The sequence below is a fragment of the Xenia sp. Carnegie-2017 genome, unplaced genomic scaffold (assembly GCF_021976095.1).
Source record: "Xenia sp. Carnegie-2017 unplaced genomic scaffold, XeniaSp_v1 HiC_scaffold_20, whole genome shotgun sequence".
NCBI lineage: Eukaryota > Metazoa > Cnidaria > Anthozoa > Malacalcyonacea > Xeniidae > Xenia > Xenia sp. Carnegie-2017.
Window position 1 is genome coordinate 16,414,638 of NW_025813483.1, and position 27,962 is coordinate 16,442,599.

At 34.9% G+C, this 27,962-nt stretch overlaps 5 protein-coding genes across 5 annotated transcripts; 1 reads left to right on the forward strand and 4 right to left on the reverse strand.

The window, feature by feature from the left end:
* Nucleotides 1-897: 897 nt before the first annotated feature.
* Nucleotides 898-27,923, reverse strand: LOC124442417 (sodium/calcium exchanger 1-like). Its single transcript, XM_046992914.1, has 6 exons — nt 27,591-27,923; nt 19,043-19,044; nt 4,544-6,407; nt 2,835-3,010; nt 2,295-2,723; nt 898-2,070 (listed from the first exon to the last, which is right to left on the reverse strand). The coding sequence occupies exons 3-6, from the start codon at nt 6,334-6,336 to the stop codon at nt 1,694-1,696; spliced, it is 2,775 nt and encodes a 924-aa protein (XP_046848870.1). The 5' UTR covers nt 6,337-6,407; nt 19,043-19,044; nt 27,591-27,923; the 3' UTR covers nt 898-1,693.
* LOC124442427 (golgin subfamily A member 5-like) lies at nt 8,142-16,564 on the reverse strand. The gene is made up of 16 exons (XM_046992927.1): nt 16,447-16,564; nt 15,958-16,183; nt 14,937-15,197; nt 13,129-13,386; nt 12,793-13,012; nt 12,422-12,545; nt 12,155-12,249; nt 11,777-12,053; nt 11,440-11,568; nt 11,054-11,116; nt 10,740-10,775; nt 10,042-10,191; nt 9,810-9,882; nt 8,949-9,042; nt 8,696-8,759; nt 8,142-8,446 (listed from the first exon to the last, which is right to left on the reverse strand). Exons 2-16 carry the CDS (start codon nt 16,166-16,168, stop codon nt 8,342-8,344), a joined length of 2,160 nt encoding a protein of 719 aa, XP_046848883.1. The 5' UTR covers nt 16,169-16,183; nt 16,447-16,564; the 3' UTR covers nt 8,142-8,341.
* Nucleotides 17,055-21,621, reverse strand: LOC124442418 (adenylosuccinate synthetase isozyme 1-like). Its single transcript, XM_046992915.1, has 16 exons — nt 21,345-21,621; nt 21,028-21,095; nt 20,836-20,870; nt 20,696-20,758; nt 20,421-20,471; nt 20,261-20,318; nt 20,105-20,150; nt 19,873-19,934; nt 19,756-19,788; nt 19,639-19,687; nt 19,152-19,275; nt 18,915-19,069; nt 18,619-18,743; nt 18,343-18,440; nt 18,122-18,271; nt 17,055-17,483 (listed from the first exon to the last, which is right to left on the reverse strand). The coding sequence occupies exons 1-16, from the start codon at nt 21,495-21,497 to the stop codon at nt 17,431-17,433; spliced, it is 1,323 nt and encodes a 440-aa protein (XP_046848871.1). The 5' UTR covers nt 21,498-21,621; the 3' UTR covers nt 17,055-17,430.
* LOC124442426 (protein SPEC3-like) lies at nt 22,273-24,011 on the forward strand. The gene is made up of 3 exons (XM_046992926.1): nt 22,273-22,520; nt 23,533-23,715; nt 23,792-24,011. The coding sequence occupies exons 1-3, from the start codon at nt 22,337-22,339 to the stop codon at nt 23,806-23,808; spliced, it is 384 nt and encodes a 127-aa protein (XP_046848882.1). The 5' UTR covers nt 22,273-22,336; the 3' UTR covers nt 23,809-24,011.
* LOC124442424 (doublesex- and mab-3-related transcription factor 3-like) lies at nt 25,388-27,584 on the reverse strand. Its single transcript, XM_046992921.1, has 2 exons — nt 27,293-27,584; nt 25,388-26,199 (listed from the first exon to the last, which is right to left on the reverse strand). The coding sequence occupies exons 1-2, from the start codon at nt 27,447-27,449 to the stop codon at nt 25,487-25,489; spliced, it is 870 nt and encodes a 289-aa protein (XP_046848877.1). The 5' UTR covers nt 27,450-27,584; the 3' UTR covers nt 25,388-25,486.
* Nucleotides 27,924-27,962: the final 39 nt, after the last annotated feature.

Sequence of the window (27,962 nt, forward strand, 5' to 3'; positions counted from 1 at the left end):
TTTTTTGCTTCTTGCAGTATATTCTGCTCAAAGTTCTTGTATAGTATTGGTATGAGACCTTTACTACAAAATACGTGGGAAAATTACGTTAAATTGGACATCTATTTCCAACGAACTCTCTGGTCTCTTGGGAAGACAGTTATATTTTCTTAATATTTATTTCATCATTAAAATAATTGTCGCATTTATTTCATTTAATTTTTCTTTTTAGTTAATGCCATTATAGATTACTGAACATGGTTTTCTTATCAAAATGAATTCATCTATTGATGGTTTATTAAATTTTTATTTTACTTTATGTAAACGATTTTACTATAAGTAATGATTTCATTGATTTATATAATTTTCTAAGGCTATTTGTAGAACATGAGCTAGTGCTAAACCTACAAGTGAAAAATTTGCAGATTCAGAAAAATAACGAGACAAAATCATTGACAAAATATGACAACTGATGTTGTTTGCACTCAGAAATTTGCAATGATATTAAAGTTATCATTTGATGCCCACTCTACGTTTCACCACTCTCATACGTCACGACTCTCATACGTCCCACTCTCATACGTCACCACTCTCATACGTCCCTCTCTCATACGTCACCACTCTCAAACGTCACCACTCTCAAACGTCACCACTCTCAAACGTCACCACACTCATACGTCCCACTCTCATACGTCACCACTCATATACGTCCCACTCTCATACGTCCCACTCTCAAACGTCACCACTCTCATACGTCACCACTCTCATATACGTCCCACTCTTACGTCTCACTCTCAAACGTCACCACTCTCATACGTCCCACTCTCATACGTCACCACACCCATTACGTCACAACTTCATTACGCATCAATCGTTGCTTTGGCGGGGATCAATCTCTAATAATTAGTCACTTTAAAGTAAATAATTTGCAACAATATATTTCTAAGAACCAGCTTAAAGGAAAAGTGTTCATTATCATTCAAGGAACTTATTTACATTAAAATATTTCAAAAATATTTGCCTTGCTTTAAAATTAATTGTCCAGCATTAATTTTTCTTTCGTATTTTTCCTGTATCTTCAATGACATTTTGCTTTCTCTTTTTGATTCTTTACGTTCTTTTATCATCCATTTCATGGCTTTTTTCCACCCTCTTCTTTTTATCTCTTTAATATTCGTCTTTTCCATTTCATCCCTTCGATTCTTCTTAACTGCTTCTCCTAAAATTTCTAAGCTTCTCAACTGTTTCTTCATTCATTCCCAGTCTTCTCAACAGCTTCTTCATTCATTCCCAGACTTCTCAACTGTTTCTTCATTCATTCCCAGTCTTCTCAACTGCTTCCTCATTTTCCCAGTCTGCAGTACTTAACACTTTTTCATAACGCAATGTCTTATATATCTCAAAATTGTTGTCGGTGCACACAGAAAAACAGCTACAATACCATTCCCTTCGTCCATGCTCTTCTATAACCAAACTGACAGATACACTATCAATTTCCCAATAACTCCTTTTTCGTCTGTTCTACAGATATCAAACAAATCCCAAGCTTTCAGCACAACTTCTCAATGGGTGCAAAAATATTTAAGTGTCAAATCCGTGCCTGCTATAACACTACCTAAGCCAAATAGCTTTTAAAATTCATACTTTAAAATCAAAACCAACAATAATTCGATAAGCAGACAGACATGACAAAAGAAAACCTGCTTTTAACACTTTAAAAACTTTCAAAATGACAATAGGCTTCCAAAGATGATAACATGACATACAAGATCCAGAGAAATACAAGAAATAATGACGTCGGTAGCTTGTATTTCATTGGTCCACCAAGAACACCACCGACCGAAGGATGACGACGTAACATTAATACAAAGATAGCACTCAGAGCAAAGATACAAAATATTACAACAGAGAAACCAAGTGATCCAGCTTGCACGATAAAATCCGTTCCACGAACTGCGTGTACAATTGCTGCCATAGACCACGCAAGTCCAACTCCGAGGAAGACATTGACAGAATTACTTCCAGTTACATTACCAATTGAAGAGTCTGCATATTCGTCTTGGATAGCGGCTACTTTGCTCGCAAACGTATCTAAACACATACAAATGGAATAATTATAGATTAGCGGTATAACAAAGGAAAATGTAAATATAAAAGGCAAAGCAAATCAAATTTTTATGCTTGCTATGAAAATACTTTGTTTATACAATGAATTTAACTTTATAAAGAAATGAAAAAGTTTCTCTTTTCAGAAAACGCTTGCTCAGCCACAGATATTCATCCCATTTCTACTCAAGGATAAAATGAACACAAACCTGGAACACTAGTTCCCAGGGCTACGAATGAAATAGCGACCACACTATCAGATAAACCTACTGTACAGCCGAAATGTGACGCTAAATCACCAATGAACATTGTGAGAACACCAATCCAAACGATTGACACAACAAAACAGGCCCAACCACCCCAAATATCTGTGGGTGGTACCGTAGCAAATAGGACCTTCCAAAACAGAGTAAGATAATGCATAAGATAATCGCCGTATGTTGGAGGAGATGGTTCGCCATTTTCACTTGCTTCATTGTCATCGTCACCACCACTAACTAGAAATGCATCTGTAAACTGTTCTCGCCATGACGATGTACCAACGACTAAAGCAAGATTGGCTTTTGTTAAAAGTCTGTCAACCGTGTTTTTGAACTCTTTGCTTTCAATGATTGAGACTTCTATGACATTAATATCACCTGAATAAATGATTAATATATATATGTCATTAGTTACCAGTCTCATTTTGCTCTACGCGTATTTAATCAGTATTGTTTCAAACTTGATCTAGATAAACAGTTTCGACTTACCCAGTTTAGGCTTTCCTAACTCCCTGATCCTCTCTTCCTCAGCGGAACTACCTTCAGGTGAAGGAGGAGGTTCTTCGCCATCAGCCGTAACAACATATGGTTGACTGAGACAAACTTGAAATGTCTCCTTTTTCTCGTACTCTTCGTCATCGACGATGTTAATTTGGATTTCCTTGCTAGAATCCAAAGAAAATCAAAAAGCGTGTTTAAAACGTGTTTAATGCATGTTCAAAGAAATCGAAACGCATGTTCATTACTTATCAAAATTCATATGTTATTAGGACAGGCCCTGTGCAGGCAAAATTGAAACGAAAGGTTGATCATAGATTAATTTAATCCAAAGAATCATTAAAAATTGCGAAACGAATTCAATTTTAGACAGATTAAGAACAGATGCATGTTGGTAAATAAAAGGAATAAAAGTAGATTAGTTTCTTTCAAGCTCTAGTACAGCTTTTAAACCAAAGTCCAAGATGATTAACACACATCGAAACTTCTATTGATTTTCAATTGGTTACGTGTTTTAAAGTTTAATGATTATTGCAAGAAAGTTATTAAACTCTGGTCTTTTAAATAAATAAGATTTCAAAAGCAATTTTATTCTCAGTAGGTGATCTATAATTTATCGTCAACGTAATATATTTCGTTCATTATAAACCGTAAATGTTAAAATCGTTTTGACCTGTGCTGTGACGTTGCTAAAATTTCCTTCAACGATTGGGCAAATTGTACTAAATCTCAAACGAAGAAATTGGAAACATGTTTTAGACATTGCATGCAATGAAAAACGGCACCAATAAACAACTCAAATCCATGCAAAGAATGATATAAAAACAGAAAACAGCTAAATTTAGCTCATCAAAACTTGTACAACACATATATTGCAATATCAGCGACATTTCGATAATTAAAATCAGCTTCCTTTAAAAAAAGCTCGTTAACATCGCAAATGAGTCAACTTTGTTAATCAACATATACAAGCAAACGTATAATTCTTCAACACATCTGTTTCAATTCCCAGGAAACGTAATTACACTGAAAACAATTTCCCACATTAATTTATCAAAAATATTAGAACATTAAACATTAAACTGGTCCATCATCCCAATAAAACTTATGAGAAATATGAGAGGATGTATAGCAAACTTATTCTGTATATTTATTTGGTTGGCAGAGATGATATAAATGTGAGAAAAGTCAAAAAAATTAGCAGATGTGATGACAAAACCTCGCCTCCCGAAATTTTCACACGACACGAGAACGGACTAACACCAAAGTCCAATATAAATTACTTTTAAGATTGAATCAAATTGATTCAATATTCTAAAAACAAAGATGTTTTGTTTTCCTAGCTTATTGTTATTGTTTTCGACAGTATAAATACCAAGGCACGGAGAAAATTAGAAAAAGAACGATAGCAAATCACTTGAAGAGCAAACGAGCGGATGTACCCGCAAAATATTATAAATGAAGGCAGTTAAGAGATAACGAGGCACTTTTTCAAAGATAATTGTGAATGAATATACAACAAAAAACAACGATATGTTCAAATTGCTTTTAAAATGGATAAAACGATAAATCCAAAAATATGATGCATTCACACATACAGCACAATACATGTGCAATCCTCAATTCTCACTGCTATATGACATAATGCCACATTCGTTTAGGAAATATAAGAAACTTATGAAAACATATCAAAGTCATACCTTAACTCTTCATTCTTGAACTCAAGTTCACCAATAGTGTCTTCAAATGCCTCCCCACCACCTTTTGCAGTCCCCTCGATTGTATGGTATGGTACCCTAACAATTCCCCGCGCACCTTGTTGACGAACAACTTTAAGTACCACAACCTTATCGGCTTCTGCAACTGATGTGCTCTCTTCCTCAAACGTGAAAACTCCCGGGTAGTCATCATCGAGAATAACTATCTCTGCTGTAAAATTCGGTCCAAGAACTCCCGCCCGTCCCTCATATTTATCCATCTTACCATCAGGTCCAGCCAAACGGATGTTACTCAAACGAACAGTAAAATGTTCGTCTTCTTCAAAAATATCATCATCAATAATAACCACGGATATTGTCTTATTTATTTCACCGGGTTTAAAGCACAGCGTGCCTTCTGTGTGAACGTAGTCATCACCAGATTTTGCCGTACCATCCTCCGTCTTAAAATCAACATACACGGTGTTATTAATATCACCACCAGCGCGAATCACTGTCAGAAGCAAATTATTGCAATTTTCCATGCATGTATAATGTGGCGGGTCGAAAAAAACATGTGTCAAACTCTGTCGTTCTTGCTCTTCTAAACCACTCAACTCAATATCCGATAGGGAATGAGCCATAGCCTGTTCCAGTTTCTCGTGTTTTCCTTTCAAAACGCTGCCACTACCCACCATTTTACGTGTAGCTTCAATACGATAAAACGCCCGACTCTTTGGTTGTGCCCGTAGATTTTCTTGTTGTAATATTCGATCGATTGTTTCCTTGTCTGCGTTAGGGTTTTTCACCTTGATCTCACGAACAACTTGAATTGCTTTAATGCGTCTCTCTTCGTTTAAATCTTGACTCAGAAGTTCAGATTGCTCATCTAATGCCGTGCTTACGTCACCATTTTCGATATCATTCGACTTTCCATCGCGATCCGTATGACTGTCGAGAACATCTTTCGTCTTTATAGCGACAACGTCGTAATCACCCGTTTGAACTACAACAACACCTTGCCGTTTCTGACGACGTACTTTCTTTCTAAGGTAACGGTAGAAATTGAAACGACGGTCCGCAATCCAAGCTATGATGACCAACGCAGGGAAAAACGCCAACGTTACCAAAGCCTCCCATACATTTACGACGTCAGGTGTGCTCACGGCTACAATAATATATAACCAGACATATGCAAAGAGCGAACAGGTCGCAGTTACAGCAAACACTTGCAAATGTTTAATTTGTCGATGGTCATCAGACGGTATTGCGTATACGCAGATCGCAATGATGACAAAAAGATTGAATGCTGCAGAACCAACAATGGTCGACGGACCTAGTTCCCCTGCTTCAAAATTCTTGCCACAAACTTCAATGACTGTGAGTAAGATCTCGGGTGCAGACGAGCCTAATGCCATCAAACTCAAATTCGATACAGTCTCGTTCCATATTTTCACAGTGACAACACGTAAATTTCCAGTTTTTTTGTCTGTTATCTTAATATCCTTTTCTTGCGAGGTAATTATTTCAATGGCAGCCATAAAGCGATCTGCGATGATTGAGACACCAAGGAAGAAATACATCAACACAATACAATAAACTGACGCTCTAGCTACACGTATCCCAGTGGATACAGCAATGTTTGGATCTCCCCAAGTTGGCAAAACTATGCCCGGATAACATTTTGTATTTAGCCTACATTGTTTAACTGAATTATTTTTCGCCTGTAGATGTCCGCAAAGCGCAAGAAGAATCAATGCAGAAAATATTACATGCGGCGACGTCCGCTTTTCCATTATCTATGAAAGAACAAAATACCTTAGGTTTGTAGCTAGCGTACAACTTTTTACGATAAACACCCCAAATGCTATCTAAAATATCCCATTACAGTCAAGTTGTCGAGCCAACGGACTTGGGAGTTGTTGCAGTATTATTCACGACAGCTGTGCGAATTCTACAATATATAGACGATGTACACGACAACGTAATTGGCGCAGCACGTCGTAAAGTTCTGACAGTTTAAACAGCAGTAATTTATGCTCGTCTGTTCACTAAAATCGACGAAGCAAAACTGTGTATGGCAAATCGTTTTTACACCAAATTCACGAACCAATCCATAAATCGTTTGTCGGCACTTCAGCCCGTAGCAGCTGCTAGTATTTCGGTGCGCCAAACATCACAGGCAACCTCGACGAATAATGTAAACAGAAGAACAACCACAATCATTTATGCGGCACGACGCCACATTACTGCGCATGCGTACGCTGACGACAGGTGACAAACTCTACAATTGGAAGATTCATTATCCATTTCAGAAATACAAGAAATAAGACTCACGAAACTTTAAGCATGCATAACATGATGGAGTAGACACGGTTAAATAAACTTCTAATAAATACGGAACTGAAAAAAAACCCAAGTATTTTATAATAATCATGCGCAAAATTCACTTCCATAACCTTTCATTTTCACTGTTGGATAGTCGGACAATTCGACCCCAAACCTCTTGTTTAAAACAAGCTATCAAAATATAACACGTTCTATCCTTTAATACCTTAAACGAGCGAAGTCAATGTCACGACTATATATAAAATTACGCACAACATATTGACATGAATCAGGTTAAATGATAGGTAATTGTACGCATTTAAGTTGTCAGAACTGCTTGTGGTTAGTTAAAGCACTTTGAAATGTTTATGGAAAGTTCTAGTTTACCCTGGGGTGCAAGCAATTTTACATAAGTAATGATTGCTTTATTAATTACTCTTAAGTGGGTGGAGACTAAGCACTAGGATTTGCCAAAAAACGAATGCAAAGGTTAAGCTTCGTATAAGCAACACAGTTTCTGTCCACTAGCAAAAGAAAAGCTAAGAGTACAGATAAATTTCAAATATTTTTTCTCACGTCAATTTGCATTGCACTGTCACAAAGAAGTAAAAATGAATAAATATATAAATCCAAAGGGCAGATGTAAAAACAGGATGTTTTTAGCAAAGCGTAGCAGACATCTGTCCATCAAAACGTCATAATTCTAGCAAAGATAAAATCCCTTAACAGACGGTACACAAAGCGCATCAGACATCAGAAACAATAACTAAAGACCATTACTATAGGATAAAAAAAATACCAGATAATGTACTGCTATCTACTAATTCATACCTCTGACGTAATAATAAATTGAATGGCCTTACGTGACTTTAAAATTGTGAAATTTAAGGGCACTCGACGCAACAGAGACTGGCTATGACGAGCGATATGAAATATTACACATGCATAATCTGATAAATCGTAAAATTGTACGTAACTTTTTGTATTTATTTTGTGATTTTGCTCCTAATTATCTAAAAAAAACTTCAAGATATGATTTACCTTGAAAAAAAACTTAAGGAAAAGAAAACTTCGCATGGAATAACACATGTGAAGATCTGTAGTTTGGACGACGAAAATCCTATTTGTCTTAATTTATTAAACATAACTCATGAAACAGGTGAACATGCTAAAATTACGTCAGCTGACCGAATTTATCAACAGAAGAAAGAAAAACATAAAGTCATGCAAGTCATTCTGAAAAATAAGCATAAATTGATATGAACAAGTCACATTTTTCTTTCGCATTCGTTTGTCTATAATGTGTATTATTCAGAATTTCTATAACATTACAAACGACTTGAAAAGGAAAAAACCAAATGCATGCCTGTGCCTTTATATATATAAATATATCATTATTTTATCATTTGGCTTTTAACTAAAATTCGCCCGCTAACCGTCCATTTTAAGTAAAGAAAAGGATACAATTAAATATCATCCTTGGGGCGCGTGAGGATGAATCTGTTCGATATTCTTTACTGGATGAATCTCTGGTTGGTATGTCAATAAAACAATGAACACCCATATATGCAAAAGTATCTAAAATGATGACATAAAATTTTAATTAAGTAAAAAAATTAAAATTATGCAAAAATACATTAAAGACACAAGACTGAATATAAGGAGTGAAGATTCAACATCAGATCACTCCTTATGAAGACACAAGATTGGAGTTTATAAGAACTCAAGTTTATAGGAACTCAAGTTTAAACATTAGATCACTCCTTATGAAGACACTAGCCTGGAGTTTACAGCTGCAGACCGCTAACACTAGCAATCAATACTAACCATATATACAATCAACATTAGTCTTGCAACAGGATAGCGACGTACGAAAACACCAAGTCGTATACTGTAAAAGAAATTAATCTTACATTATTAAAATAATGTTTTCGAAAGAGTTCGACATTTAGTTGGAACATTACTGTCGTCCATAAACAGCATTTCTTTATCTCAAATGTCAACATTGATGAAAACAAAAAGAACAATGTTAAAACTTTGATATATATTTTTACTAATTGTCTTTAGAATTCTGTCATACCTAAATTTATCTATTTCATTCACAGCTTTGTTTACGTTCTCCGATTCGCTAATTCGTGAAGGCATTAAAGACGTAATTGGACGTACACGTCCACCTGGAAAAAATGATCAACATTTTGTGAATAAAGTATAGTTATAATAAACATAGGGATAGATAGCAGTATGACTATGTGACAGAGGGATAGATAGCAGTATGACTATGTGACAGAGGGATAGATAGCAGTATGACTATGTGACAGAGGGATAGATAGCAGTATGACTATGTGACAGAAGGATAGATAGCAGTATGACTATGTGACAGAGGGATAAATAGCAGTATGACTATGTGACAGAAGGATAAATAGCAGTATGACTATGTGACAGAGGGATAAATAGCAGTATGACTATGTGACAGAGGGATAGATAGCAGTATGACTATGTGACAGAAGGATAGATAGCAGTATGACTATGTGACAGAAGGATAAATAGCAGTATGACTATGTGACAGAGGGATAGATAGCAGTATGACTATGTGACAGAGGGTTAGATAGCAGTATGACACTATGTGACAGAGGGATAAAGGAGGATACAGGGATATACAGCACTAAGTCAGTAGACAGAAGTGTAGATCACAACGACACAGAGCGTGAATATAGGAGTTGTAATTACGACAGCTAGCTGTTCACTAAAAAAAACGTTCAATAAAAAAAGTAGAGCGTAAAAAAGCAGTTCCTAAGGCTGTCGATAAAAGGTTGATCGAAAACACCATATTGGAATACTCAAATGCCTAAGTAAAAGTTCACAGGCCTGGAAGTTGAAATAATGCTTGGTCACACTACATGAAATAACAAGTTTATATTTCACTGCAAATATCAAACAATACCATCATTCTCTTCAAGTGTCGTCATCACGTTGATTTTGGAGCTGCTCGTACGTTGTATATCATTATACTTTATCTAAAACATTTTTATAATATAATGAACTTTACACATACTTTATATAAGAGATAATAACAAGGAATGGGAGAAGCTCTATAGCCAAATAACACAACATTTTCATGTATTCTTATACAGTGTATTTAATATCCCAATGTAGCCCATCCCATTCTAGCATACCTCTAGTCGTTCCAGTTGTAGCACAAGAGAACTTTTTTCTGTACTCAACGCCTCGATGACAGTTTGTTTTTCAATAAGATTCTCAGTAAGAGCTCGAACACGCTTCTCCAATTCTTCTTCTGTCGTAGTCGCGTAGGATTTAGCTAGTAGCTACAAAGATTACAACAAATTACCATATAACATGAAAAAAAACGTGCAGACATGCAACTAGAAAAGTAGATAGTATACGAGACGAGAAATTTCGCATCAAGATAACGACAAAACCAGACCGTATAAATGAATTCATTAAACTACACATAGTGCATAAAGATTCGAGATTCAACATCAGCTTACTAAAATTTTAATAAAGTAAAAATATTAAAACTATTTACAAACACATTAAAGACACTACACTGGAGTTTATAAGAACTAGAGATTCAACATCAGATCACTCCTGATGAAGACACTACACTGGAGTTTATAAGAACTAAAGATTCAACATTAGATCATTATTGATGAAGAAACTAGACTGGAGTATATAAGAACTCAAGATTCAACATTAGATCACTACTGATGAAGACACTAGACTGGAGTATATAAGATCTCAAGATTCAACATCAGATCACTCCTGATGAAGAAACTAGACTGGAGTATATAAAAACCCAAGATACAGCATCAGATCACTCCTGACGAAAACAAGAGAACCGAACTAAACATACTTGATTTTTGAGCTTCTCGATTTCACTTTCTTTTCCCTTAAAGAGATGGATAGAAGTATTTAAACACATTTCCACCACAAGTAGAGATCCAAGGGTTAAGCAAATATAAAAAACTGCCTTTTGATTCATAATTTGAATCAACCATAAAATGTTTTATCTATTCATTTCTTTTCTCCATTATTTCCCATTTAATTTTGATTTATGTGTCACTAAGCGACTTCATCATTGACTTTATGGCAAATAAAAATTTTTTAATAAAACCTATCATAAGCTGCAGTATAAATTTTTATTTGAAAAAAACAACATAAACTTACTTTAATTTGTGTTATCAACGCTGTTTTCTGTCTGTAATGATCGTCACTTACAGCTTGTAGTTCCTAACAATAAAGAAAGAGAAACAAGTTTCATTTTTTCAATTATTTCCAACATTTGTATTTACCGTAAATGATAACAGCAATGCTAATTTCACAACATTTTTGTGATGTAAAAATAATTATGGCGTGTTTGTTAACTTTAGTGGCTTCATAAAAAGGGTTGGTATAGCACAAAGACATAGATGACTTAACCTGGGACAAAGACATAGATGCTTTACGGCAAAAGGCATAGACTTATAGATGACTTTGCCCTCCCAGCAAAAGGCATAGATGGCACAAAGACATAGAGGACTTTACCGCTTGGGACAAAGAGATAGATCACTTACCCCCCTTATTCTTAAAACGTCATGGTTTGCGTCTTCTTTGAAACGCTTCTCATCATCCAACAAAGACTGTAAATGATTTAATTGTTCTTGAGCAGTTTCACTGTCAGTCTGTAGTTGCTGCTCCATTTCCTAAATCATCATGATTTACATTCGTGATATGTAACGAAATGTTACAGTAAAGTCATTCAACAAACAATCAGGTATACAAAACGGAAAGGCTGGTGTTAACGACGGTGAACCCATTTCTATCAATTTAATTTGTTCCCTGGATCATCACAAAAGACAAAGCAGAAACTATTATGAAGGTTGAATGAACAAGTTTTCATATTTTATTTACCTGAATGTCAACTTTCATCTGTTCCATATTATACTTTACTTGATGTAACTCATCGCGTAAAACGTCTCTTTCTTGACACACTGCTTCAAATTCAGCATTTGTAATCCCAGAACTAACCCCAAGCAAACTTTTTCCTTCCTTCAAGCTTGCAATAACCTTCTCCTTGGCTTGAAGAATCCTTCCAGCCTTTTCCTTGTAATCACGAAATTCATGGTTGGCGCTCGACAGCTTGTTTTCGCAGATCCCTAGTTTGTTCATGTAGTCATTTGCATTTCCTGCGTAGTGGAAATAAGAGTAAAGGAAATTTGCTTTAATATTATATGACAATTTTTTTCTTACGAAGACACTAAGTGATCATATAGGTTAGCAAAGGATACGTTTTCATCGACAACATTTTTTTGTAATGATTTCAATGTTTCCGCCAAAGATCTCTGCTCATCCTCGAGTTTAGCTTGACGCTCCAAACTTTCAGTCTGAAAATAAAAAAAAGTCTAAAACCAAACACAGGCAAAGCAAACCAAAGTTGCAGGGCAGTGCCGTCGTCAGAATCATCCCCTGTTCACACTCTCTGCCAGTGTTGATACCATCGTTAATCCTGGTCAAAAACACGATGCATGCAATGTAATGATATAAATTTGAAAATACCATTGACTGTTGATGAATTTCTTGTTCATGTTTCAATGCAAGCTTAGCATCCTGTAGTTGTGTTTTTAAATCTTCAAGAACTTGGTTTTGAACACCACTGGAGTCGTTGTGATCTCGGAGAATTCTGTTTAAGAAAGGAAGTGTTACTTGAGCAGTGTGATCTTCATAAATATCGACATTGCTTGACAATTTAACATGTGATTCGCTTGTAACGGTGTTAGTTAAAATGCGTATATTGCAATTTGCATATGCTATGATTTCATTGACGAATACTTTGATACTTGATTTTTGTCAACATAACTACCTTTATGGAAATGTTGCCTTCTAGCTGTTAATGAAATCAATTAATGTTATGTAGTGGCATAATTTACCTTTCATTCTCGTTTTGAAATTTCGTTAATTTTGCTTTAGTTTCTTGCAACTCTTGATCGCTCTCCTGAATTCGAATTCTTAACACTGCCAATTGAGAATCCTTCGCCGTTAGCACCTCTCTCAAATCATCTTCTCGTGACTGATATTCTCGCAATAATGTCTCTTCTTTCTTCAATTGTTCATTTATTCTCCCACTATCTTTCTTGGCATTCTCTAATCCTGTTTTTATGGGAAGAAGAGTTTATGTTTGAAAATGCTGCATGCTTCAAGAACCAAATTGAAGCAAACAACATCCTTCAAAAGGACTCATCACTTTCCAACATATAATGTCTTACTTTCTTGTGCATCCTTACAACGTTTCGCAAGCGATAATAATTCCTCGTTTAATGATTCTACTTCTTTGCGCAAAAGCTGATTTTCTAGTTCCAAGTTCGACACGCTAACTGGACGCTCTGCCGTCCTCTCATTGCTAGCCTTTGTTTCTGTACTGGATATGGTCTCCAAATTGGATGATTTAGATGCAACAATTTTGTCATTACTTTCTTGTTGACTTGATTCAATAACATCAACCGACGATTCGTCACTTTCACTTTCTAGTCAGTAATTTATTTATCATAAAACAGCAACCGATTGGCTGGTGTTCTCATTTACACAGGGGAGGTTCAACAATAAAGGGTAGATTAACCAATACAGGAGGGGTTCTACAATACAGGAGGGGTTCTACCATACAGGAGGGGTTCTACAATACAGGGGTGGTTCTACAATTCAGGAGGGTTCTACAATACAGGGTGGTTCTACAATACAGGGGTGGTTCTACAATTCAGGAGGGTTCTACAATACAGGGTGGTTCTACAATACAGGGGTGGTTCTACAATTCAGGAGGGTTCTACAATACAGGGGTGGTTCTACAATACAGGGTGGTTCTACAATTCAGGAGGGTTCTACAATACAGGAGGGGTTCTACAATACAGGAGGGATTCTACAATGCAGGGGGGTTCTACAAGGGGTGGTTCTACAATACAGGAGGGTTCTACATTACAGGAGGGTTCTACAATACAGGGTGGTTCTACAGGGTGGTTCTACAATACAGGAGGGTTCTACAATACAGGAGGGATTCTACAATACAGGGTGGTTCTACAATGCAGGAGGGTTCTACAATACAGGGTGGTTCTACAATACAGGATTCTACAATACAGGGGTGGTTCTACAATACAGGAGGATTCTACAATACAGGTGGTTCTACAATGCAGGGGGGTTCTACAATACAGGAGGGTTCTACATTACAGGAGGGGTTCTACAATACAGGGGTGGTTCTACAATACAGGGTGGTTCTACAATACAGGAGGGGTTCTACTATACAGGAGGGATTCTACAATACAGGGGTGGTTCTACAATACAGGAGGGATTCTACAATACAGGGTGGTTCTACAATACAGGAGGGATTCTACAATACAGGGTGGTTCTACTATTCAGGAGGGATTCTATACAGGAGGGTTCTACAATACAGGAGGGATTCTACAATACAGGAGGGATTCTACAATACAGGAGGGTTCTACAATACAGGAGGGATTCTACAATACAGGAGGGGTTCTACAATACAGGAGGGATTCTACAATACAGGAGGGTTCTACAATACAGGGTGGTTCTACAATACAGGGTGGTTCTACAATTCAGGAGGGATTCTACAATACAGGAGGGATTCTACAATACAGGGGTGGTTCTACAATACAGGGGGGTTCTACAATACAGGAGGGATTCTACAATACAGGAGGGATTCTACAATACAGGAGGGTTCTACAATACAAGGGTGGTTCTACAATACAGGAGGGATTCTACAATTCAGGAGGGATTCTACAATACAGGAGGGATTCTACAATACAGGAGGGATTCTACAATACAGGGTGGTTCTACAATTCAGGAGGGATTCTACAATACAGTAGGGGTTCTACAATACAGGAGGGATTCTACAATACAGGAGGGGTTCTACAATACAGGAGGGATTCTACAATACAGGAGGGTTCTACAATACAGGAGGGATTCTACAATACAGGAGGGATTCTACAATACAGGGATGGTTCAACAATTCAAGAGACATCGTTATGTTAACTTTTATAACTGCAATTACATATTCCACGCATATTACCTGATGACGTCAAATTTGTTTGTTTCTTATGTTCAAAGACCAAATTATTAAGCTTTGGTAACTTAGGAGAAGATGTTTCAAGAGGTGGAGTTGGATGAAGTCTGTTTGAAGCTAACTTTTTGTCCTTTCCACTGTTGAGAAACTCAAAAAGTTGGTCGTCACTTGTATGACGACTTATGTCTGATTGCGAAGACACCCGAGAAGGTTGGGAACTAGTCTTTGGGTTTGGTGATGGAGGTCGACCTATATAATGATTAATAACTAAGTGCTTCAGTGAGAAATACAAACTAGCAGCTAAAAATTTAGAGAGAGAATTTTTTCCAATTACTTTGATGTCTTTGTGTAGTATACAATACTAAACACTGTACTATTGAAATTAGTGAATCCAAGTAATGAAAAAAATCAAATTAAGTTTAGGTACTAGACTTTCCCTCTCTTTTTTCAGGTTTTTTTTTATCTTAGTATTGCCTCCATTTCTTTGTCACTGTGTCCTCTTTTTTCTACTTAACTGTAATTCCCTCATTTGTACATCCATGATATAGTTTTAAATTCAGCATCTTTCAGCTGATATTAATGAACATAATCTCCTCAGTGTACATGTTTAAAACATTTTACCCTGACCTAAGTTTGTCTCTAAAATATACTTATTCTGATTCTTCCTAACAATGTCTTTCTAAATGCAAGCATCAACATCATCATCTCTTTAGCCTCCATACTTTTACAGAAATTAATGCAGTGGGACTATTTCTATAAGACAGACAAATAAGTTTGCAAACTGCTGATGACGGAAGGAATTTTCTGAAATTTTGTAAAGCCAATGTTCTAATTTGCATGTAAAAAAATTTCAAAATCTGCACAACTGGACATGTTACAATTTCAGAACATAGGTACAGTGGATATACTTATGAACTTACACATGACAAAATTTCCTGTCTAGTTGATATTCATTAAGCACACAATCTTTTCCAAACAGGCATCAATTGCAAACAAATATATTTAAAATTGAACATTTAATACTTACTACTGCTTGACACATTCTTTCCATGATTTAGATGAGTTTTTGAAACCCTTTCAAGAGTAGAGGTCTCCGAATGAAATGATGAAGTAGGAAATTTTGAAGGCCCAGAATTGCTACCGGCACCCTTATCAGCGTGAAGTGCATTTGCAGCTGTTTGATCAACCTTCTCAAGCAGAGATTCTGCCTTTCCAGCTAGGTCAGCTAACCAAGACATCAAAATGTTGTTGTACTTAAAAAAGAGTGATTAAACAAACCATTAATTGAACTAAAATAACTTTTGCAAAAAGATATCTTACCACAGACTACCAAAGAAGATTGCAGTTAAAATGTAAAGCTTTTATAATCAAACTGGTTCATAAAATAAAAATGACAGGCCTTCGCAAAAATAAATATGATTCAGTATTCCTAACACGTATGACAACATGACAAAAAAGTTGAAAGCAAATGCTAGAAATTACAAAAAGATTATTGCTCATCAAACGGCATACTTACTTAACAATTTCTACATAATTTTTTTAGAAATTATCGACATTTCAGTTTCAATATGAATTTCAACACGTTTGTCATATTTCGATGAATTTTTTCTCTAATATTTAAGTTTGCAATATTACTTTACGTGGACTTAATATACTGCGCATGACAAAAGCGCGTGAGCCGCTTGCCTAAGCACGGAAAGTTCGCCAGTATGTAGAAGAAACTAGTTGAAAAAATTTTTCTGGTTAACTGTCTAAGTATTATATGCAAGTCAATGATTCATGTAACAGCAAATACAAATTTAAATTTTCTTATACTTAATTTACTTATAAGGGAAAACGTGAATGTTCTACGTTAAAGTATCACTTTAAGCTTAGTTCTCTTTTATGTCGGTATTTGGCAACAACGCTGGCCAAAATAACCTAAATTGTCAAAGTTTAAAAAATATCCTTAATTCAAAATAATACAAAGCAAGAGAAACAACGTTCCAGTAATTAAACCATGTAAGGTAATAATTTGAAGGTTAAGATAAAATTGTGAAGAGAACAAGCGTAAATGCAGGCATTTTGATCTTGTTGATAAAATATCACAAACAATTTTTTTCAATAACCTACACACTGCAATGTGTCATTAATCATCAACTCATAAATAAATTTGAGATTTTACATTTTGAAGTGGTGAAGATCAGAGATATAAGTTGTCAGGCTATAAATATTTTAATAAAGCGTACTTCGCCTGGTTAAAATGACGAAAAGTATACTCCTAAATAAGAAAAGATTATCTAAATTATATAAAGTACATAAAAAATATCTTGGAAAAGTAGGACGAGTTACTCAAGTAAAGTTTGATTGCAAAAACCAAAATATTTGGCTATAGCTAGATGTAGTAAAAGATAAAGTCAATGACTTTCTTGCAGACTTATAGAAAACAGGGTGTGCTTATTTTAAGAGGAATTTACAAATAAAAAAATGAAAATTCTTCGAAATGACTATCTCCGTCGATCTAAAAAAGTTTAATCATGGCGTCTCTTGTAGGTCCAACACCAACGTATTCAACTATGAAAAACATAAATTGTATTCTTAGTTTGTGTATTCATACATAAAGTATTTATTTTATTTCCTGTTCTATCGATCTTGTTTTTAATCCTCCGTGCCACTATCGCTAAAACCAAGGTAAATAAAATCTAGTATTTAGGGGAGAAAAAAATTGTTTTGGTGTTCAGTTCAGCATATTTTGAAGTTATTTCGATATTAATTTTTCTTAAAATAACCTTCTACGTGTTGGTTTATCGACACACAATTTCATATGATCTACTCTACCATAAAACATGACGTAAAACATGATATATGTACTGTTCTCTATACACATGCTATGTTACTAGAAAGTTTTCTTGTTTGCTCCATTTCCGGAAATGTTCTATTCCCAAGCAATATCTAGAAGCTATAATGTTCTAGAGTTGAACAAAGCTTAAAATCATAATTACGTCTTATTATGAAATCATCCATTAAACTGCAGTCAATGCAAACATTATTTTCTTAAATGCATTTCTAATTTCATTTTCTATATTTCAGCCTGTATACGAGTCTTTCTTGTACATTCTACTACAGTTTCAAGTCTGTTATTTCCTTCAGTTTATCTTTTCTCATCTACTTTTTTCATGTTTCTTTAAAGTTTTGATATATACGTTACTTACCAGGTAAACCAGTGTGTTTTTCAATCATCCTGATGTAATTCCGAGCAGCTTCGGGAAGATCATCGTACTTACGAACTTTTCCGATGTCCTCCGTCCATCCTGGCAATGTTATATATTCAACCTCCATCTCATTTTGTACTTTTAAAGAAGCTAAAATATAGAGGCATACGTTAGAAAATTCATTTCAATACAAAACATAAGCGTCCAATCAATGTTGATACCAGGAAATGCAGAACAGATTTTTCCATTGTGCTTGTAGTTTATGGCAATTTTAAGATCGCCAAGATTCGTAAGAACATCTAGCTTCGTCACAGCTAAACTATAAATAAGAGAGACCTCTATATGTGAGGTGTTTCAACTTTCATAAGAGGCTCCGTAGTGTAATTATTTTCATGTTGATAAACTTTCAACTTATTTAAGTGTTCAAGACTTACGTTAAGATTTTAATGAAGATGTTAACGACAGTTAACGATTAACGGTTAACGACAGTTACTGACCTCGAATAACCATTTATCATATTTGAATATCTGACAACGACAAGATCCAACCATCCACATCTTCTTTTGCGTCCGGTGGTCACACCAAACTCCCGGCCAACACTTTGTAAAGTTTCACCAATCTCCTAAAAAGAAATTTTGTAATACATCCATCAAATGTGGAAGTGAACAATAAATCGTTATTCATTATTTTATAATGCACATTAAAGTACTTTAACATCCCCAAGTCTTATTTAAAGTGTTGAAGATACGACATAGAAAATCAATTTATAAGTAGAAATGTTTATACGCATTACATTTATTTGTTCAGTTGGAAGAACTCCGACACCAACTCTGGTTGTGTAAGCTTTGACGACACCAATCACATGGCCAATAGATCGCGGGGAAATACCAAGACCGATGCACACACCACCAGAAGAACAACTACTGGATGTGACAAAGGGATAGGTTCCTACATGGTCATTCAAACATCACTCATGCAAGCTTCCATTTAAACCTTTGTAACTGCATCACCCGCTTAAGTACATACTCACCAAAGTCTAAGTCTAACATTGTGGCGTTAGCACCTTCGATCAAGATTTGCTTGTTTTCCTCCAAAGCTTTGTGCATAAAACTGACCGTATCACAAACATATGGTCGAATTTTGTCCGCAAATTTCTGAAAAAATCTGTAGATTAGTTCATCTAACAAAAAAAATGAATTAGGCATTTTATTAATAGAGTAAATATTGAAATAGTTGTAGTTTGTAGAACCCCTCAAAAGCAAATGGTTCCTGTCTAAACCAAACACAAAATCTTTGCTTTCACCATTTTTTTTACTAAATGTTTGCATTGGCCTTCCCTAGTCTTAACTATCTTAAATTCCCAGTCAGGTGAGAACGTTGTTTTCCACAGGTTGGTGCTAGTTGGACAGTACACATTCATTTAAAAGGCAAAAATTAAGAAACTACAGCAATCATGTTGTAGCACTAAAACAACTTTCCAAAAAAAGAAATTTTCACAAGTTCTAAGTCCAAAACACCTTATATTTTTTCACTTCTTCTTCAATGTTAACTTCCAAACTTGGGTACCTATATGAAAACTCTTCTCTCACAATTAATGTTCAAAAATCAAATATTCATAAATACATTACACATACGCTCTTTTGTACTGCATTACCAAAGACTGGAATCTAAACCAATTTATTCATATATTAAGTTAAAATTATAAGATTTGTGCCATCAACCAAGTCTTGGAAAATTTCAAAATGGATTACCTTTCTTTGAAGTACTCAAAGTCACTGGTCAAATCACATATTCTAATTCCTGATCGTGATGCCTGAATATACATATGCATGTAAGTTACAATAAACAAAATAAGCAACACTATAGGAAAATTATTTTAAGGCTGAAGAGTGAAATACCTGCATTATTGTTATAAATAAAATTAATAGTATAAAATGATCAAGTTTAGCTTCAACTTTTGAGTTTTTTCCAAAGCTTTAATACCTTTGCAGCGTATGTTGGTCCAATGCCTTTCTTTGTTGTCCCAAGGCTAAACAATAAGAAGGGAAAAAATATTATGAATATATAATTGTGGCACAACAAAGTTTTCCACGCTATAAAAATATTTTACAAAAATTAACATTCTGTCTATATTGGTACCTGGTTTTACGATGATAATCTTCTTGAATACCATCAACTTGCTGATGAAAGTCAAATACTAAAACAAAATATAAGACTCATCTATGAAAACTGCATCCTACATTTCTAAAAACTGTCAACATTCTTTTCATTTTCTTATTGTATTTATTTCTAACTATACCTATGTGAGCTCTATCTGATATTAACAAACGATTTTCCCATCCTGTGAGACCTAAAACATTTTAGAACATAATTTAAATACATTAACATTAAATGATTGTATGGTATCATGACCAGACATATATTCATTTCTGAGCATGCCTCCCTGGCAGCACGCCACTGACTAGGACACAGTGAGTCAGCAAGTTTTGTCATATTTATTGAACTCTGAAATATTTAATCAGCAAAATGAAACATGCTAAAAAACTATATGTATGATACTGATTCACAATCTACCTTTTTTCACATTCTCTTCAATTTCATTGAACAACTGTTGTATATGAATAACAACTCCATTACCTATGTCAAAGAATGCAAACATCTTCTTAGTTGACAAGTGAATAATACAGGAAGAACAACTTAGAGTTTTATCATACCAAGAATACTTTTACAATTCTTGTGAATAATTCCACTAAAACAAATATTTTCATTTTGTAAATTAGGCAGCATATATGTCAATCTGGAGAATATCTAGCATTTTTAAATTTGGAAAAACTAGTTAGGTATTGCAGTTGCTATGTTTCAATGTTGCAAATATGTGGAAATATTTCAGTAAATTACTTACATACCTTGGAGTAAGATGGAAATAAAATGTAGTTAAACCATCGCATACAGTATGTCCAGCATTATTTCCACCCTAAGAAAGATATTAACAATAATGGATTTTATTCATCAACACTATCTATGTTGACACAAAATACCTTAGCAACAACATTTATTTGGTTTTATTTACATTTCAAATTGCAAGATGGGAAAAATAACAATAACGATTACCAATAAATTAGAATACTTTCAAAAGTTGCAGTTGAAATGCAAATGATAGAATAGTTCATGATCGTGTTTAAAGTTCATACGGTTAAACATAAAATAACACTTTTCTACTTACTTGATAACGACAAACTACGTCGGCATTAGATGACAGTAAATCAACAACTTTTCCTTTGCCTTCGTCTCCCCATTGAGTACCAAGAACCACAGTAACTTTTCCCAATTTATCGTTGACGTTATGCTGACAAACATGTCCATTCAACGCCTCCATATTATATTTTTCTCCAGTAGCACGTCAAATTTCATTCATCTAAAGGTGAAAATGCAACAGGAAGTTACTGATACAGAAAAGAAAACAGCAATGTTGCCGATTTGATTTCGCGCTGTTTTAAAAACTGGGGCAGCACTCAGTTTATTTAGAGATCAGCTGACAAAGAGTACATCAATCCGGTTCAAAGTTCAGATCCAAAGAAATCCTCGCTGATCTTTGATCATGAACACACTGAGTAGTAGTTGTAACGCTACAGGATGTATGAGAAAAAAACTAGAAAATTTAAAAAATTTCCAGAAAGATATCTATTTCTCAAATTTGCTCAAAAATGCATCACGTCTAAAGATTAGAAAATTTATTAATTTCTTTCACCCCATTCTACATTTCTTATTCAAGAATGATTACAAGTATGATGAGTAATTGTTAGAATGACTCACCGAAACTTGCTCACAATATAATACTTGTCCAATTTTGACACGTTATGCAGCGCACGTAATGTCAATGAAATTTTCTAAAAGTTAAAAGAGCAACAGACTTGCACTTCTTTTAATTCGATGAGCAAAAAAATGTTTTAAAATATGTTTGATAAATGTTTGAAGACTCAGTATGAAGTATCTCATTTATGGTTTACGAAGAATCTCTCGTTTAAAGTAAAAACATTGAGTTTTGAATTATTTGTACTTCATGAATTATACAAAAACATTATTAAATTAAGAGAGTATTCATATTTAATAAAATATGAAAGATCAATGAACTCCAACGCTAGTCTCTAAGAACAATAAAGAGTCGAGTGAACAGGGCTTCCTAAATTTGATGACGGATGTTATGAGGAACGATTTATGACACGAATGGCTCGTGGACAAGATTCACAAGAACATGGTGAACACGAAAGCCATATGACGAATAGCGAAGTTGATGAAACTACAGCAGCCAAGCAGCGTCGAAGTATAGTGGCGATTCCTATACTGCCCAGACCATTTGCAATATTTTGCCTTGTTGCTAATATCGTCCTTCCGGGAACAGGTAATGTAAATGATGGATCCACTAATCAGTTGCAGAATATTTATTGTTTTGTTAAAAAAAACTCAAAAATTTTGAAAGTGACATCTCATGCATGGAATAAGACCAACGCTCTGTAAAAGTTCACGAAAAAACATGAACAAACATCCCACCGCTATTATTATTTTTATAAACGAGATCTCATAACCCAGTAAGAAACAATAAAAGTTAAATTACCTGTAGAATATTAGTCAGTTAGAAACATAATGAACTCGTCTTGTATATTTTATGGAAGGACATATATTTTATGCACAATTATTTAGGGCCTATTTACATGGCGTGCTGTGAAGTAGACAGCTCTGTACGTGTTATCAGACTGTGATGAAACATTTTGATTTTTATGAGGCATATTTATATAGATCAATAATTCGGTACATACGGTCCATGAAAATTGTTTCGTATTTAGTTCAATTGTATTCACATCGAGCGTTTTTTTGTTGAAACATTAGCATTCAAAGAATCAAAGTGATTGCCATCTCGAAAACATTCTTTTAGACGGTGCGCTTTCGGCTCTAGTTTCATTGTTTGACTCTGAAGAGTCACTTAGTTCATCTTGTGTATAACTGCTCTGCAAGGGATTGAATTTCCCCGATATATATTGCTCAAAATATGTGATAGGAACCCCTACCCCATGCAGGGTTACCCTAACGCACATGTCAACGCCTTATAGAACATATTGACGTAGTGTAACTCGCTTGCTAAAGTAACCCTTCTTCTAGGGTTACTCTACCTTCATGTAAACAGGCTGTTGAAGAGGCTGCTACCTTGCTGTGTTTGTTTTCTTAAAATGAAGATTCAATTCACCTGTTTGACGGCTTCAACCACATTTCTTATTTCGTTTTGCAGCAGGTGGTCTTGATGTCTTAATAAGGAATATGACACACATTATCATGGCATGTAAAGTAAAAGAGTAAACCATTAATAATGAAGTTTTGTATAAATGGATCAGTGGTCAAGTCCAAATTTTTTCATGCAGGTACTATTGCTTCAGCGTTTTCAATCGTCTTTTTCCACCGTAAGGACGATAGTCATTTAGAAATCTTCCACGCCTTTCTATCCAATTTTGTCATTGGCCTATGCCAGTTCATTACCATCATCTTCTTCTTGATTGGTTGGTTTTGGAGTATCTTATGGGGCTGTGCTCTGGTTGGTCATTCCAGTGAGTATTTACTTGCTTTTGAAATATTTATGTTTCTCATCGGCACTGTGGAACGATAACGTGTTTTTGTTTTCAGATAAATACAGGAAATAACGAACCAAGCTGACAATCGCGACTTGAAGTAAAGTCTGAAACTTTTCCAATTGGGAGAAAGATGACATTGTTGAAATATAAAAATAATATACACACCTCATACTTAAGTATTTCCAATGATAATTTTATACTAATATCATCATTCATTCATTTGCAAGCATTATATTTATTACATACGTGTTTGAACTCGACAAAAGAAACTATAAATGATGAAATGCTCTACTTGGCGGTTGCAAATGCTCTACAACAACAATAGTTTGGCCCACACTTCCCCACAGTACACGAATTGTGCCTGTATACAGCTAATCCAAGTTTGTCAGAGTCTGTATACTCCTCGTAATTATCTAACAGTGCTGGCTGCCGTTTATAAACATGCAATGATTCTGCACACTTCCACGTAAGTTGCTGAACCTCCTTTGGCGACTGTTGTATGAGTTTAGGGTCAGTACATATATCTTTGCATGTACGAAGTTCATCTTCCCCACAAGTTCGTCGAACTGCATAGTTGAGACCTGGTCCTTCTGCAGGGATAGAAGCACAAATAGCCATGGCAAGTTCGTCCAAATAGTTGTAAAAGTATGCACGAAAGCCTCTTTTGTGCCGTTTTAAAGATATCTTGGATGAGATCAGATCCTGCTTGTCTAAAAATAAAAAAATACCGAATACAAAGTTTTATTAAAAGGGGATAACATTTTGCAGTAGTTAATATTATTTTAAGCAAAAACATCAGTAATATAGTCAAGCAAACAACACACCCAATAAACTTACTTTGTCGGCGATATTTAATACTTCTTTTGTCGTTTGACAAGATTTTATTAACAGAATCGGTCTTTTTCTCGACTTTATAAACATTTTGTCGAATGAGCAAGCCAACAATAACAATCATCAAGAGAAAGGTAAGTAAAACGAGTGAATTTTCATTCGCCATTCGTAATTATGCTGCAGTGTAGCTAGAGATATTACAACCAACAAGTCTTATTTTCATGTTGCCTGTTTTTCAAAATGTTGTTAAGCGCATTTAAACATACGTGATTGTAATTAGCAGAAATATTCAACAGTTCATCAGAATTTCCGAATAAAAATTTCTACTAATTACAATGAAATAATTGCGTATAATGTTTTTATGTAAATTAAAATTACAACATAATAACCTGTTGGTCACCAGCAAGATAATAACACGAGAGCGAGAAAAAAACCTCAAAATTAGTATTTCAAATATACCAGAAGTATAAGAGGACAACGACTAGAAAAAATTTAATAAAAAAGAGTAAAAAAATGGTCATAGACAGCGTTTAGATACGTTTATGAAGTTGAGCCGTTATCACAGTCATTACTGACAATTATGATAATGACAGATTGTAAAGAATGTTACGAATATATATTGACCTTTTGTCAATCTTTTATATTTACATAGAAAATAGTGTATTTTTTTCAAATAATACTGTAGTAATGCTAATGGATAAAATGTCTAAACCGTGTTTAAATAGTTGGATATGCAATTGAATAAAATATCGGGAACTTTGATGAAATTATTTTTCTTTCATATACTCAATTTCTTATTCCATTGTTTTGACTTTTGGTTTAAGGTTTTTTCAAACAATTTCACTCGATAGTAAATCACTCAAACAGACAATATTTCAAAATCACGCTACACCCCTCACTCGTCATATAGAAATATTCATTCTCTATGAGGGGAAGACAAATCCACATTATGTCCGCAAAAATTGCAAACTCGTAATGCTAAAGATATGTTTTTGCGACAACCTGGACACACGCGCTGTGAGACTAATACCATCTCTTCATTGAATTCCTGACATTTTGCCTCGCTATGGAAACTACGGTTGCCAAAGTAACCACGCATAAATGTCGAACCTTCGTGTATGCTACACAGCGGTAATGATTCTGCCATAGAGACTGGAGGAATACATAGACGATGTTGCTGCTTCATTGGGTAAGAAAAAAATGGTGGAAAGGTATGTGGGATAAACTGTGAACTAACAGGAACGTTTGTTGTCATTGAATGATATCTGATGCCGGCCATAGACTTTTCGTGACTTGGCAAAACACATTCAATGGTTTTGATTAAATCCTGATTGCAACCTTGATAAATTAGTTTCAGTACACTTGGCTTCTGAGTTGGGAAGAGTCGACAAAGTAGCTCAACTGGAGGAGATTTTGTTTTTGTTGTGACTTCATCATCCCCTCGAACTGGTGACGTAAAAACAGCCACTTCTTCGCAGTCTTTCATGGTGTGTTCGCTCATACCTCCCTGATTGTTTGTTGTCTGGTTTTCATCTAGTGAGATAGTATGCCGCCTTTTTGATGAAGTCTTTGATTCTTGTAGGTCTTCATTTGCCTCTCGTTTTAAGGTTCGGTTCACGACGGCGTTCTCTAAGGCAACAAAACCAGAAAAATTGCAGATCTTAGTTTCCTGTGAGGCTGTGACGAATAAAATGATTTACCTAAGCTGGCTCAAAGTTGTAAATGCACACAATAGACTTCGCAAAAGATTATTAGTGCCTGTATGTTGTTCTAATTACAATTTTCGTTTTATTGATTTAAATTATGAACGGGAAAAGTGTGTGTAATGCACAGATTGTAACGCCAAATTTCGATAGAGGTTGACTATATTGCCAATGGCTAAGTAAACGTACTTGAAAATGACGCTTGATGTATTCAAGGCCAAGATTAAGTGTAAGGATGGCTTGATAAACATAAGGATTTTGAGAGATTAAATGATTTAGTCGTAGCTATCATACAAGCAAGAAACATAGCTTGTTTTCCATGTCAAAATTTCAGAGGCGTTTAAATAAACGGCACATTCTTCTTAATGACAATTATTCAGCTAAGCTTAAAACAAGTGAACAATTTTCTGCTTCATTTCAGCACCAGAATATTGACAATTTTGCAAACTATTAGGTGAATGTGATTTGTTTTTAATACACCAATTATAGTTTACATAAAGCAAAATTGAAAATAACAGTAATAAAGTGTGCATTAACAATATAAAATAGATAAAAACATTTAACTCTAGATCCCTGATTTCACTTTAAAAATTAAAAGTGTATATTGTCTTGGTACATTACAAAGCCTTCAATACATTATTGAAAATAAATACAACCTATTTACGACAGAGCACTGTTTCTGTAAAATGCTGTTCCACAACAACGAAATCAAAATTTTACTTCAATAAGTTGCAACAAACATAATTTAATAAACTACGATTGTATGGAAAATCAAAATTGCGTTTGTAAATGGCCTAACGGAAACTTTTTTAAAATAGGCACGAGGGATTTGCCGTTTGTATCCACATTATAAACGGTGCTGAAAAAGCGAGAAAATTTAAATATAATGCTTTGCAAATAACTACATTATGTGTGACACGTCCTACCAAATATAACATAGAAAAAATTATTGCCAAGATTGCAAACTTTTGAATGGTAGTGCGTTAAATCGGTATTGTGAAGTAAGAAAGGTCGCTTACCAAGATTAAAGTTCTTAGGACTCTCTTCTTCGCAAGCAGGCAAGCTCGAGTTGTCAGAAGACGATGAGAAAATAGGGAGGCAACGGGATGGCATAGTTAGCATACTATTTGTCGGTTCTTCTTCTGTATCTCGTTTTAAAGCAATTTGTGCTGCCATTAAGCGTTGCCTTTCGGTTATTAAACTACATTTCGGGCACTGACAATCCTTCCATCGACAATAGCGTTTGTGCCCTTTGAGATAGGATATAACGCCATGATTTCGACATCGTGCACAACGAGGAGCTCTAACGTTCTCCACCTCTGCTGTTGATACCATATCTTTGTTATTCTGTGGTAAAACTTGTGTCATTCTCACCAACATATAACTATATACATAAAATTTTGATTCGTCGGTTAACGTTCAACTTTGTCTGTTCAATTTCTTTCCTCTAAGTTGAAATGCTTTTAATATGATTGTATGGAGCAGAATGAAATTAACTGAAGATTTTATAGTTTCATGTTTAGTATTCACGTCTTTGTCATTAACGTACCCCATAAAAGAAAGTATGAAGAGAAACATTTGTGCCCATTCATAAGACAACAGAAGAAGAATATTTTAGATTGATTCAACCAGTTGCATGTACCCAAAGGACATTTAACTATTCAAATTAATGGTATTGTCAGTGTCATT

Bases quoted from the DNA above. Each gene is read 5' to 3' on its own strand.
- LOC124442417 (XM_046992914.1), bottom strand. From the start codon at position 6,336: ATGGAAAAGCGGACGTCGCCGCATGTAATATTTTCTGCATTGATTCTT. The intron at 3,011-4,543 runs GTATGACTTTGA...TTTGGATTCTAG, and splicing joins TTCAAGAATGAAGAGTTAAG to CAAGGAAATCCAAATTAACA. The intron at 2,724-2,834 runs GTAAGTCGAAAC...TCATTTATTCAG, and splicing joins GTTAGGAAAGCCTAAACTGG to GTGATATTAATGTCATAGAA.
- LOC124442427 (XM_046992927.1), bottom strand. From the start codon at position 16,168: ATGTCTTGGTTAGCTGACCTAGCTGGAAAGGCAGAATCTCTGCTTGAG. The intron at 13,387-14,936 runs GTAATATGCGTG...ATTACTGACTAG, and splicing joins AACAAATTTGACGTCATCAG to AAAGTGAAAGTGACGAATCG. The intron at 9,883-10,041 runs GTATGCTAGAAT...AAAATGTTTTAG, and splicing joins TACAACTGGAACGACTAGAG to ATAAAGTATAATGATATACA.
- LOC124442418 (XM_046992915.1), bottom strand. From the start codon at position 21,497: ATGGAGGCGTTGAATGGACATGTTTGTCAGCATAACGTCAACGATAAA. The intron at 19,276-19,638 runs GTGTTTTGGACT...AGATTTTTTCAG, and splicing joins AAGAAGTGAAAAAATATAAG to AAATTTGCGGACAAAATTCG. The intron at 17,484-18,121 runs GTAAGTAACGTA...TGTTTTTCATAG, and splicing joins AAAACACACTGGTTTACCTG to TTGAATACGTTGGTGTTGGA.
- LOC124442426 (XM_046992926.1), top strand. From the start codon at position 22,337: ATGACACGAATGGCTCGTGGACAAGATTCACAAGAACATGGTGAACAC. The intron at 22,521-23,532 runs GTAATGTAAATG...TTTTTCATGCAG, and splicing joins TATCGTCCTTCCGGGAACAG to GTACTATTGCTTCAGCGTTT.
- LOC124442424 (XM_046992921.1), bottom strand. From the start codon at position 27,449: ATGGCAGCACAAATTGCTTTAAAACGAGATACAGAAGAAGAACCGACA. The intron at 26,200-27,292 runs GTAAGCGACCTT...TTGTTGCCTTAG, and splicing joins TCCTAAGAACTTTAATCTTG to AGAACGCCGTCGTGAACCGA.